Raw genomic sequence first — 12,953 nt, 5'->3', positions numbered from 1 at the left:
TCTGATTGCATAGTCTAGTCCCCGGGGGATTTCTTCTGCAACAAATAAAACTGTCAAGGCCCCTAGTTGCTGTTCTTCACCTTCTGCTCTTCATCAGTTGCATCCTATACATTTCAAGAGTCCTTACAGATGTGGGTGGGTGGGACTGCATATTTTTTAAAAGGCCTATTGTGTCACAGCAAGATTTCTTATAGTCTTGACAAGTGGTTGCAAATTGATCAAGAAAACAGAGACAGCAGCTTAATTTGGAGAGTTATATTTTGACTTAGCGCAGTTTGAAGTTGATTTAAGATACAGTATTGGCTAGTACCATAATTCCCTAGGAAACTATAGTTGGCATGCTTGCTGCATGTGTGGAGCAACAGATCACAATATTGTTTAGAATATTACCAAGAAGAATTAAATTTAGTTTAAATTTATTTAATTGAATACCTATATATTTTGGAGGGTTGTAATGCAATGTTTATCATTTTGTTTTCATCCTTTAGGCTCTAGTAAATGATATCCAGACAATCCAGCCCAGTTTGAATAGTGTTAATGAGATTGGGAAGAAAATGAAGAATGAAGCAGAGCCAGAGTTTTCTTTGAAGATACAAGCTGAACTAAAAGAACTTAACGCTCAGTGGGATCACATTTGCCAACAGGTATTCCATCTCTTGCTATGCATGGTCCTCTTTTAATTTAATTCCTCTTTGACATAATTTCCCCTGCTCTGTGCATAACTACTGAATGTGAGAGGTGGAGCCAGACATTTGTGGTTCACACTAATTAACCTTCTATCTTAGTAAATTTATCTACCACGTCAAAATGCACGCGGGAAAGATAGATTTAAGTGCTAAAGTCTGACAATAATATAATCTATTATAATTGCAAACAGAGAGCTTGACATAAGCTGCAGCAAATAAATAAAATCCAGCAAGGTATGACACCTCATAAATAGTTTTATCTTCATTGGCTTTTGCTTTACTCAAAATATTTTGTAGCATTCCTATCAAAAAAATAAGGAGCGATATAGCAGCATTTTGATTCTGAGTTAAACCACTCAGAACCACATTATAACATCTGTCAGTAACAAGCTTCTGTCTGTTACAAACTTCAAATGCCACAAGTTAAGACACAGAGAGCAGAAAAGCAATTGTACTGAAAAAAGGCAAACGTAATGAAATTTTCACCGTGTCATTTTTCAAGACAGAATGCTGTAGGATCTTATATTATTAAATTAGAAAGAGAAAATTTAAGTAGAAAGAAGAAAGAGTGAACTTCATTTTGGATTACTTACCATATCACATTTTTCTTACAGTAATACTTTGCCTACTTGTCAACTTCTTGGCATCTCTTGGCACCATTTGGGAAACAAGATTTTGGGTTGACTCCAAGAGCAGAACCCCATTAACTTTGTTATGTACTGAGCTGAATCCTAGAACAATAGGATTCAGAATCAGCGGGAGCTACCCAATCCAACTCCAGGTGGAAGTGAATCCGCAACCTGATTGGCCGGCTGGAGCAGCCAATCAGGCGGCTGGCAGAAGCGAATCTGCTACCTGATTGGCCTGTAGGAGCAGCCAATCAGGCTGCAGGCAGAAGTCAATCCACAATATAATTGGCCCACAGGTGTAGCCCTGAAGTAGCCAATCACGCAAGGCCCATTGTGTAAATAATGTATATAAGCAGATGGTTTTGGGAAAAGAGCCATTCTTCTTCTCCTCTTCTCCTTGATGACTATGAGCTGAATAAAGAGCATGAAATTCACTCTCGACTCCGAGTACATTTCAAACTTGATGCTTCCAGTGTTAGGAGGAGAGGGGATATTAATCAAATCTGCACTGGAGGTTGGGGGAGCCTCAAAAACAAAATGAGAGGTGGTGTGGAGGCTGGAGGAAAAATTAGTGGAAATTACCTCTCCCTCCCCCTTTTCTCCAGCAGTAGTCTATCTGGATCCACATTTCCCCAATGAACAAAAGGAGCCCCTTCATTCACAAGTGGGGAAGTCTAGATTCAACCCTTCTTTAAAATCTCTCTTCCTCAAAATTGAATCTTGTTGTGCTAGGCATTTACTTTAATATTCAATTAATGTCTGAACTAGTGTTTACAAGAAGAAACCATGTTGTTTTCTTTAAGGCCTATGCTAAGAAGGCGGCGCTGAAAAGTGGTTTGGATAAGACTGTGAGTCTTCGAAAGGATTTATCAGAGATGCATGAGTGGATTACACAAGCAGAAGAAGAGTACCTTGAGAGAGATTTTGAATATAAAACACCAGATGAATTACAGAAAGCTGTTGAGGAACTGAAGGTAACAAAATACAAAGTGACTTGTTTAATTTCTATCTGATCTTCTTCTTGAAGTTATTGTTACACACAATCTGTTTGTTCATTTGAAAGAGCTGGCTATTTGAGCTTCACTTGAGAACTATTAAATTTGAAGTGAATAGGTGGTTTAAAGTAATTTCACTTCAATTTAGCATCTGTTATAAGTTTTTTGACTCATCAAAGAATTGCATTTCTATAAGTTCCCCTCCCCCATGCTTAATTGGATTTAGTGTTGCATTTGTATACGTCCTTATTGTTTGTGGGTACCCACATCAAATTCTGCACCTGTTCTCATATGTTTTCATTCTTTTTTTATGATAATTGCATCAGATGGTATATAATTCTTGGGCTGTTATTCCTCTGAATGCAACTTCTCCCAGATGGAATTCAGAAATTGGAAGCACTCATAAATGGGAATAAGAAGGTTGCATTCAGCAACAATTTGTGCTTTCATTTTGCTTTCCCACAACATATAGAACAGGTGACAAGTCCCTGCTACACTAACTTACCCCTACAGGGCCGTCTTGAGCAGATCGCGCGCCCTGGTGCTGAGGGGCGGAGATCGCTCCGCCGCCCGCCCCTCCCTCGCAGGGCGCAATTGGTAGCCGCGCGGCGCCCAGCTTACCAGCCCCGCGCCAACGGGGGGCTACGAAGAGCCGGCCCTGTACCCCTATAAATTAGAGATGTTACTTAGGAAAATGTTCCCATTGAATATAGATTCATTTCATTCCTTTACTATATTGTGGGTTTTCTCAGTTTTATCTGATATGGTATTAATGCATATTGGCAATAGTACAGCCAGAGCTGTTTTGCACCCTCATTTAGTGCCATTTTAGATATTGGCAATGTGGGGACTTGTTTCCTGGTTCAGTTCTTTAACTCTAAACCAGAAGCAAGGACAGCAATAGCTGTAATAAGAAGAATAGCACTGTATTTTGCAATATTTCCTACAAGTTTTACACGGGGTCAGTGCAGCAGCACTACAAGTTGCCTTGTAAAGATTCGGGCACCCATAACAAGGAGAGACTGCTATGTAGCTGAGGTAAGGACACAGAAAGATGCACACAGTGTGTGCATGGTATGTACTTAAGACAGCAAAAAGGAATGAAAACTCAAAACTATACACCCCAGATCAATTACGCCTGAGAACACAAGAACAGGCCTTTTCTGCAGTGGCTCCATGTTTGTAGGATGCTCTCCTCAGGAAGGTTTGGCTAGTGCCTTCATTATACACCTTTAGGCACCAGGCAGAAACATTTCTCTTCAACATAGCTGCCAAGTTATCCCTTATTTTAAGGGATTTTCCCTTATGCTAAATAGGCTTCCTCGCAAGAAAAGGGAAAACTTGGCAGCTATGCTCTTCAACCAGGCCTTGGGCTGATTAACCCCAGAGCAGTAGCCACTACCAAATAATGAGGACAGCGAGAAAAGGAGCATGCCAGATCTTGAATAGGTGGGGAGGAAGAGGAAGTGGAGGGGGACATAATGCTTTCCTTGAAAATATGAGCCTCTGCAACAGGCAAGCTCGGCCCTCCAGATGTTTTGGGACTACAACTCCCATCATCCCTAGCTAACAGGACCAGTGGTCAGGGATGATGGGAGTTGTAGTCCCAAAACATCTGGAGGGCTGAGTTTGCCTATGTCTGCTCTACAACATGAATATGGAGCAGTGAAATTTGAGCGGAGGGGCTACTGAGCTGATCGCTCATCTTTTTAGCTACTGCTTTGTGGCATGGAAAATCAGGCAAAATTATATTACGAATTACGTTCTTTTCAAACAATGCAGTGTTTTTATCCTAGTATTCACTGCTTTATTTTCAGGTATCATAATGGATTATTATACATTTATGTATTTTCAGAGAGCAAAAGAAGAGGCAACACAGAAAGATGTGAAAGTGAGGCTTCTCACAGAGTCGGTGAACAATTTTATAGCAAGGGCTCCACCTGCAGCTCACGAGGCCTTAAAAAAGGAACTTGATGTTCTAACTAGGAATTACCAGCGACTCTGCAGCAGGCTAAATGGGAAGTGCAAAACGTTGGAGGTCAGTTTTTTCTCCTGGTAACATTAGACCACTCCAAAGTGTAACAGAAAAGATAGCAGCTAATGGACAGGTGTCGTGAATCAATGTTTGCCCTCTTAAGTTTTTAATATAGCCTACTGCAATCTGGTGCCCTCCAGCTGTTTTAGACTGCTATTCTCATCTCCCCCAACCAGCATGGTTTCCATGTTTATTTTAATCAGAATTGTGTTACATTTTTTTTGTTTATTGCTAAGTGGATTAAAATATATCCTAAAAATTATGCCACTTTCCTAGGATTATTAAATATATCCCCATAACTTCATGGTGCAATTAAAAAAACACCATTATTTTGTTCTTTCTACTTTAATATAGAATTTTGAAATGACCTGAATTTATTTACTTATTTGTGGCATTTATATAGTTAACCCAATAACACATGTCGTGGTAAAACAGCATAAATTATAGGTCTTTTTGTTTGCAGAATTAAAAAAAAAACATTTTCAAGCATTTTTGTATTAAAATTCATTTCTTTTTTAAAACTCTTCATCAGGAGGTATGGGCATGTTGGCGTGAATTATTGTTGTACTTGGATGTTGAAAACAAATGGTTGAATGAGATAGAATCAAAACTCAGGGCAACAGAAAATATTCAAGAAGGCACAGAAGAGATCTCAGAAGCACTAGATGTAAGTACTGACGTTCTGGTTAGGAACACAAAGACCTTTCCAATAAAAAGTTTCTATGTTAAATCAAAGCATAATATTCTTCAATGTGTGCTGTGATCTGTTCACCCATATGTATATTTTCCATGAATTGTGTTCCATTAGATTTTCAGTTATTATTATCATTGCTATGTACTAAAGGAAGATATGAACACACAGGGTTCAGAGAGGCAACAGCATTCTTATAGTGGAATTGGAGCTGTCAAAAAGAATAATGTAGACTTCTGAACAAAAACAAATATTTTTAATTCAAATGCTCTATAAACTTATCTGCTATGTCTGGTGCCTGTGACTTATACAGACATCCACATCTCTATATAAGTAAATCCAATGGCAATTAATCCCAAGCAATCTTGGGTAGGATTGCAGGTTTTTGTACTCTACAATTAGATCCATTTATCACATTTCCCTTGTTTTGCTGCAGAGGTGTCTGACAGAGGTTTTAATAAAAGCCTTAAAAAGTATTTTTCAAAGGTCCCAGAATCACTCCAGTTATTAAAAAAACATTGACAATTCTTGTTTAAAAAACAACACAAATTCAGTAGTTTCTAGTTACCTAATTTGGTTGGTTGTGTTGACGGTCAATTCAACAAGGTAGCATACATTATAGCCACACTATTATGTTGATATGGCATCTAAGCCTTTGTTAATGTTTGCCTAGTCACATTTCAGATAATTTGTGTCAAAAAGTGTTGCAGTGATGAGCTTTATTTTTCTCATAAATACTCTTCTATTTTAACGGAAATGTAAGGTTTATTGCTTCTTTTATTTTAACAAGAGCTTTGAAGGCTCCTTTGTTTGGTGTAAGGGGAATGGCAAAAACAAATAATACAGTTTATGGATGTTTCAGTCTCTGGAAACATTAATGCAACACCCAGAAGATAACCGCAATCAGATTCGTGAGTTGGCACAGACCTTAACTGATGGTGGAGTTCTGGATGAACTGATCAATGAAAAACTGGAGAAGTTCAATACTCGGTGGGAAGAGCTACAGCAAGAGGTACATTTTATGAAACAATTTCCTTCACCCATACTTTTCTCTTAAACACTGTGTTTAACAGGAGAGCTGAAAGGTAAAGTTATCTGTCTTATAAAATATACTGTGTTGTAAAGATGGGGACAACAGCATTGACGCAAGAAGAAACCAGCAAAAGTTGTGACAGCTTTGGAAGGGGCCGATTAACAGATGCAGCTCTCTGTATATGTGTTTTGTGTCTTTTTATATGTGCATAAGAGGGTCTACCTGGTATCAATTTTTCTAGGAAATCTACATACATGTACTCCAAAGCTCTCAGAGTAGGCAAGAAAGACACTTTCCGGTTTAAGAGTAAATGGTCAGTTCCTTTAAGTTTGGCAGTCCCATTTCACGATGGAAGTGGAGCATAGCTTAGATGTAAACCTGATGTATCCCCAGTGGCAGGGGTGGTTGGTCCCATTTCGGCACCTGTGCTGAAACGGGAATTGCCACATCCTACCTCCAACCCCAGGAACACGGGTGGCGCTGTGGGTTAAACCACTGAGCCTAGGGCTTGCTGATCAGAAGGTCTGCGGTTCGAATCCCCGCAATGAGGTGAGCTCTCGTTGCTCAGTCCCTGCTCCTGCCAACCTAGCAGTTTGAAAGCACGTCAAAGTGCAAGTAGATAAATAGGTACCACTACAGCGGGAAGGTACACGGTGTTTCAGTGTGCTGCTCTGGTTCGCCAGAAGCGGCTTTCTCATGCTGGTCACATGACCTGGAAGCTATACGCCGGCTCCCTTGGCCAATAACGTGAGATGAGCGCCGCAACCCCAGAGTCGGTCATGACTGGACCTAATGGTCAGGGGTCCCTTTACCTTTACTTTACCTCCAACTCCCACCCCTGCCACCATTTCTGCCACTGGGGCGTTCACTTCGTTGCTTGGGGACAGGTAAGACAAGTTGCAGTGTCACATGCTGGAATGCCTTCCTCTTGTCTGTGAGAGGGAAGGCCTTCAGCTGGCAGCCGAAGCAGTGGGAGGACAGAGCTCTGCCTCTTGCACTTCTGCCTCCTTAAGGTGGGCGCTGCACCCTGCCGCACAGGCATGCCAACTCTGCCCCATAGGACTTAATATAATTTAAATGGGCCTTGAAGACTCAATCTGTGATGTATAAATAGTGCTGTGTTTGTTTTTGGTATGGTTAATTTATGGGAAGGGGCAATGCAGTTTTGGTGAGAAGTAAGGGGGGGAGGTGGCTTTGGCAAGATGGTCTATCTGAGTAGTAATTACTGTTTGTTTGTTGTGTGTGTGTGTGTGTGTGTGTGTGTGTGTGTGTGTGTGTGTACATTGCTTTGTGTTGGGATGAATATTTCTTGAAAAGTCTGTAAGTTAAATTAAATAAATGGAAATAAATTCAATAAATAGAAAACAAAAGAAATGGAACATTAACATGAAAACAAGTGGAAAAACAAAGTATTTTCCCTTGTGAACCTCACACTAGAAGGTAGCAAAATTTATCTGGAATAAAAAACAAAAACAAAAGAGGAATCCTAAAACCCAATGCAGTATAAGATGTCTAATAAAATAAATCAGTTTAAGAATACTTGGAGTACAGAATCAGCATGGACTAAGAAAAAATAATGCTTTCTTAGCTAGCATTTCCATATACCTGCTAACTGACCTTCATTGCCCTCCCTGCCCAAGGAAATATTGGCTGCACACAGCACTGCTGTACAGGTGGGCAACAGCAAACAAGGGGATAGCAGAAAAGGGGAAACAAAGAAAGCATGGGATAGAAAGTGTTTTATACCCATTTTCTGCCCAACCAACCTGTTTGCACAGGAAGCCATCATGCAATAGTTCTTTGACAACCTGAACTGCGAGTTGTTATGTTCAGTGGGTGGGGGTTGGAATGTAAGGAGGCTGTCCTCAAAGACAGCAAATGTGGAAAGATAAAGATTTAAAATTTTCAGGCATTGGCTTAGATGAGAACATCAAATTCCCAAGGGCCGAAGCACCACGTTTAGTTTAATAATCTTTCCCCTTCTTTCTGAACATCCAAGTCCCTCCAGTTCCACATAACCCTCCTAATAATCAATTAGCATAACACAGGACATTGATAAACCCTCATCACAATTCTTACCCCCAAAGGCGCTCCTTTCTGATTCCAGCCAACAATCCACATGATCACTCTCTGTGTTAATTAGCATTAACAAAGGAGTTGGCCAGCTCCTGACACTTGTAGGACTGCTGCATGCTTCTGTGACCAGTGTGTTGCCTCATTGTGGATAAAGCTGGCAGGAGGAATCAAAAACACTGGTAATTAAATATTCTCCCTTTGAAAAACACCCTCATTATTATGTAAAATGATATATATATATTTTCATTGAGTCATTTATCCTTTTTCTGTGGTTTATTGACGATTGGACGATTACAAAGGAACTAGATGGGTTTTTTTAAAGCATTATTAGTACCGTATACAGTGTGCATGTATGACAGAACATTTGAAGTGGCTGAGGTAATCCTGTCCTGTGTCCCAGGATATAAGAAAGATATAAAAGTGAGCTTTCACAACACCATCACCACCCAAATCCATGTTTGTTTTACAACGCGCACAGCAATTTGTTGCTATGTGAGTAAGACATATTCACTACATTCCATTATGAACCATCACAGGAAAAGAAATGACAAAAGCCGTCCAGCTGTTCTGTTCCCTGTTGGTGAATGCTTTTATAAAATAGTGTTTTTTTTCATAACATTACTTTCGAGTCCTTGACCTCAAGGTTACACTTGATATGGCCTTGGAAATATAACTGGTAACTCTAATGTGTAGTGTGACTTGACCTCCAGGTTTATTGAGTGAATAGAAATGTTAGGTTTATAGCCTATTAAAAGAATGAATAATGCAGAGTCAATGCAGATAAAACTAAATTATGAGAAGGCAGAATATGAAAGAAGGTGAAGAACTAAGCTGAAAATCTCATGTGTCATCATCTTAAACTATTAAGTATGAAAAGAGGGGCAAAGGGAAATGTAAAACCAAAGATGGTCTTAGTAACCATATTGCAGGGTTCCGCTAATGCCATAGGGCAGGCTTAAAGTAATGTGACTTGCTATAGTAGTAATAGGAACAGTCTGACTCTTGCTTTCCCCAGTTTTTGTAATAAGGTGAGGAGTGAACCATAAAGAGTCAAGACAAAACTTAAGCGTTCTAATCATTCCTGGGAGTACTACCATTTAATCCAGGCTCTAAGAAACTATTTATATCCTATGTGAGAGTTTCTTTTATAAACAGCACTTTCATCCCTCTCACTTGTTGCAGTGGATTATCTGTAAGTGGACTATGATGACGGCAACTTTGTTCTGACCAAAGGAAATCTCCTGACATATATTAATGAGATCAGGAGCCGCCCGAGGCTTCAGAATGAACAAAACTATCTAATGGCAGGACTTAGTTTTGCAGTCTTCTACTCACTATAGAATTCCTCACTTTGATTTGGTTATTTAGAGGATTTTGGGGGATTTTGAGTTTTGTGGTTACTTATTTAAAACAAAAAACAAAATGGCTGGCAAAAAAAGGCGAAATTTATCTTACAAAAAGGTGGTTGTGTATCAGTATGAAATTCCAATTTGTACTAAAACCTGTGTGTTTTTAACAGCATTAAAGAAAAATTGAATGGCTAATACTCTTTTTCCTTTAATTTTCAGGCTGTGAGGAGACAAAAGGTTCTTGAACAAAGTATCCACTCTGCACAAGAGATTGACAAAACCCTTCAGCTAATTCAAGAGTCTCTTGCTTTCATTGATCGACAGTTAACTGGTTATATTGCGGACAGAATTGATGCAGCACAAGTACCTCAAGAAGCACAGGTGAGTCCTGTGGACTTTAAATAGCTTTATCATTAAAGTGGTCAGTATGATTCCTTTAATTTGGTTGGCTTTTTCCATTCTAGATGATTTCTAGAATTTTCAGCAGCTGGGGTTAGGAAGCCTCATTTGCAACCCATTTCTTGCAAAACTTCTTACTGGAATACAGATGTGCATAGTAATATAATATTTAAAAGGTCACCTTTATTTTACAGCAAATTCATGTTTTTAGATTTATTTTATGACACTAATATAAACTCATTAAATGTTTGTAAAGGTTGTGCTGTAACCTTGAAGCAACAACATGAATACTGTAACTCCCTATAGTGCTATTTTTATCATGCCATAAATGACTCATCATCTTTACTACTTTTAGTTAAAATCTTAGTAAAGCAGATTAGATATCCCATAAATAGTTAATGAGTTATGCAATCATTGATACTGGATAGTTACATGCTTGTACAATCCCATATAGTCTACTCAGAAGTAAGCCCCATTGAATTCAGTGGGATTTACTCCCAGGAAACTGTACTGTATAGGATTGGAGCCATAATCTCATAAAAAATGAAATAAAAAATATTGCCACATCCTTCCTTCCTTAGCTTTGTGTCTGTCAATATTTGCTTCACATTTTAAGAACATATTTGAAGTGCGTAACTTTCATTAATTGTATTTGTAAGGAAGGATACATTAGCCAAAATGAAACACAGAATTGGGTTGAATATTTAAGAAGAATTTTAAGATGAATGCACAGTTTATATTTTGAATTTAAAAAACCCTTCCCTTATGTTAAAATGGTGGCTTTCAGACATCAATGATTGTTCTGCAAAACATAATTTGTGATTTTCAAGGAAGTCTTACAAGGACTTTGATAAACAGATGTGTCAAAGTTAATAAATATGATTCTAGCTCAATCCCATTTTTGAGTGGGAAGGCAGGTATGCTATAAGATCAGTCTGCATTTAATGCAGCAGTTATTTTCCTCAAACAACTATATTCTTCACTAAAAAATAAAAATAATCTCCTAAGGATGCATCAATGATCATTTGAACAAGTCTCTAATATTTTTTGGGCTCCATAACCACTATGCTATTGATTAGGGTTAATTCAGTTTCTTTTGCTAAAGATTTATGTTGACAATGAGTTCTGTTGTTTCCTGATTGGACATCATATTCACCTAGTGGCTTTGGTTTGAAGTGCAGTCATTGTAAAATACAATATTTGTCTTCCTTTATTACTTAAAAAGTACCTTTCAGTTTATCTGAAGAAACAAAATAATAAATTGGGTAGGGGAAATAAAACCAGCCACATGAAACCACTTCAAATCCCTTGAAAACTGCAGGTATTACATTGGCATACAGCTCAACATTGTCTGCACTGACTGGCAATACAACCATCTTTACCACCTTTTTGCCTGTAATGCATGTGCTCTACCTGGACCCTCCTCTAATATTTTTTTTAATCAATTAACTTTATATACAGTAACTGGTGAACCATTTTCAATATGATTGTGTCCTTCCCCCCTGAAGCATAATGTCAAATTTTGTTAATTCTCTTTCTATTTGTGACCACATTTTGTAAATGCATCACAGCCACAATAGCAATAAAAAAGTTCTTCTCTGTCTCCTCTTCTCTGTAGCATGTTAGATAGTTTCCATCTTTCCTTATGCATACATAAAATATTCTAATGGGTGGGTTATTCCATATCATTTGTGGGCTTGTTTTGTCCATCTCTGATAAACCAAATGTGCTTGTGTTTAATCACAGTAGCTAGACTTGTCCAATTTCTAGAAGCTTTATTTTATTTTGAACATACATGAAAATATGTGTATGTGCTAATAATTCATATGCATCTGATTAACTGACTGATTGGAAACTTTATAATACTTTATTATACAATGCCAAGTATGAATTGTCAACTGACAATCACATGGGCTAAATCTTCCTCCTGAAGTGTGCACCCCTCTCCTTCCATTACAAACCCTGTATATTCTCCCAGGGTTGACCGAAAAGGGTACAAGGAAGAGACTTTTCTTCCTTCTACTTTTCTAACCCCACACCCACCCCTTTTATCTTCTATTTCCCATTTTGGTCATGGACAAGAGTGAAAGCAGAGGAAGAGTCACATAGGGGCTTTATTTCACTATATCCCACCCCATTTTAAGCATGTTGAGTAGAAAACTAAGAAGAATTTATCTGTGTGTCTGTATGCCAGAATGTGTCCACCTAGGCAATAGATCTCTAAAGTGTTAATGCTGCAACTTCAGGCAAGGCAACCTGTTTTAAATGAGACACCAGGCGCATAGAGCACTGCATGGGTACGTTTTTCTTACATGTCCAGCTTCATGTTTAAATCAAACCGTTGACTCTACCCTGCCCCATCACCCCAAGATCAAGGTGGAGAAGAAAGGGACATGCAAAAGAGACTGTTGTCTTCTATGTGAACTTCTTGGTGTGTCTATCCTCTCCTTCCATAAATATCTCGATAAATAGTGCTGGGCAGAGTGTGCTGCAAGATTGGGAGTGTCCCCACGTGCTTGTCAGACTCCCCTCCACATTCATGTTAACTGCTGGTGGATAAAATCGCCTGTATAGTAAATGAGCATATGAGGAAAAAGCCAAAATTCTTACAGTTTCTAGCTTTTACCACATCTGTTCATTTTCAGTTAACAAAACTACTATTTGTAACGTTAATGGAATTACAGACTTTATGTTCTTAGACAGAAGATATAGCCAGCTTTAGCCTTGTACTTCCAGGGAATAGAGAGAGAGAGAGAATTGCTGATTTGATTAAAATGTGGTCTAGATAAAACCTTCTGACAGATTTTCTTCCCACATTTTGCAGTAATGGTCCCTAATATTCATCTTGATGAGAAAGAAAGCTGCCAGATATTTCCTGGTATAGCTGTTCTCTCTGGTAATTGTTTAGCAGTTCATCCACTAGCAGATATTCATTTCCAACAAATTCCACATAAATTGGTTTGAATTGGTCTAAATTAGCTCATCTCAGTGTGTAGGATATGAATTGTATTGTGTGGCATTGCATTGGTCAGTATTGTGCAAGACACTTGGTTTCTTCTT

At 38.6% G+C, this 12,953-nt stretch overlaps 1 protein-coding gene across 15 annotated transcripts in view; it reads left to right on the top strand.

The window, feature by feature from the left end:
• Positions 1-12,953, top strand: part of DMD (dystrophin) — a 1,006,777-nt gene that overhangs the window by 430,134 nt on the left and 563,690 nt on the right. For all 15 annotated transcript variants that reach the window (XM_035114386.3, XM_035114388.3, XM_035114384.3 and 12 more), the window contains 6 exons: positions 489-644; positions 2,119-2,289; positions 4,166-4,348; positions 4,878-5,012; positions 5,899-6,048; positions 9,714-9,875. In XM_035114386.3, coding sequence (XP_034970277.3) covers positions 489-644; positions 2,119-2,289; positions 4,166-4,348; positions 4,878-5,012; positions 5,899-6,048; positions 9,714-9,875 — 957 coding nt within the window. The remainder of the gene's footprint in view (positions 1-488; positions 645-2,118; positions 2,290-4,165; positions 4,349-4,877; positions 5,013-5,898; positions 6,049-9,713; positions 9,876-12,953) is intronic.

This window comes from Zootoca vivipara, chromosome 4 (assembly GCF_965207765.1).
Source record: "Zootoca vivipara chromosome 4, rZooViv2.hap1.1, whole genome shotgun sequence".
In the NCBI taxonomy this organism is placed as follows: Eukaryota; Metazoa; Chordata; class Lepidosauria; order Squamata; family Lacertidae; genus Zootoca; species Zootoca vivipara.
This window is presented reverse-complemented; position numbering and strand designations above follow the sequence as displayed.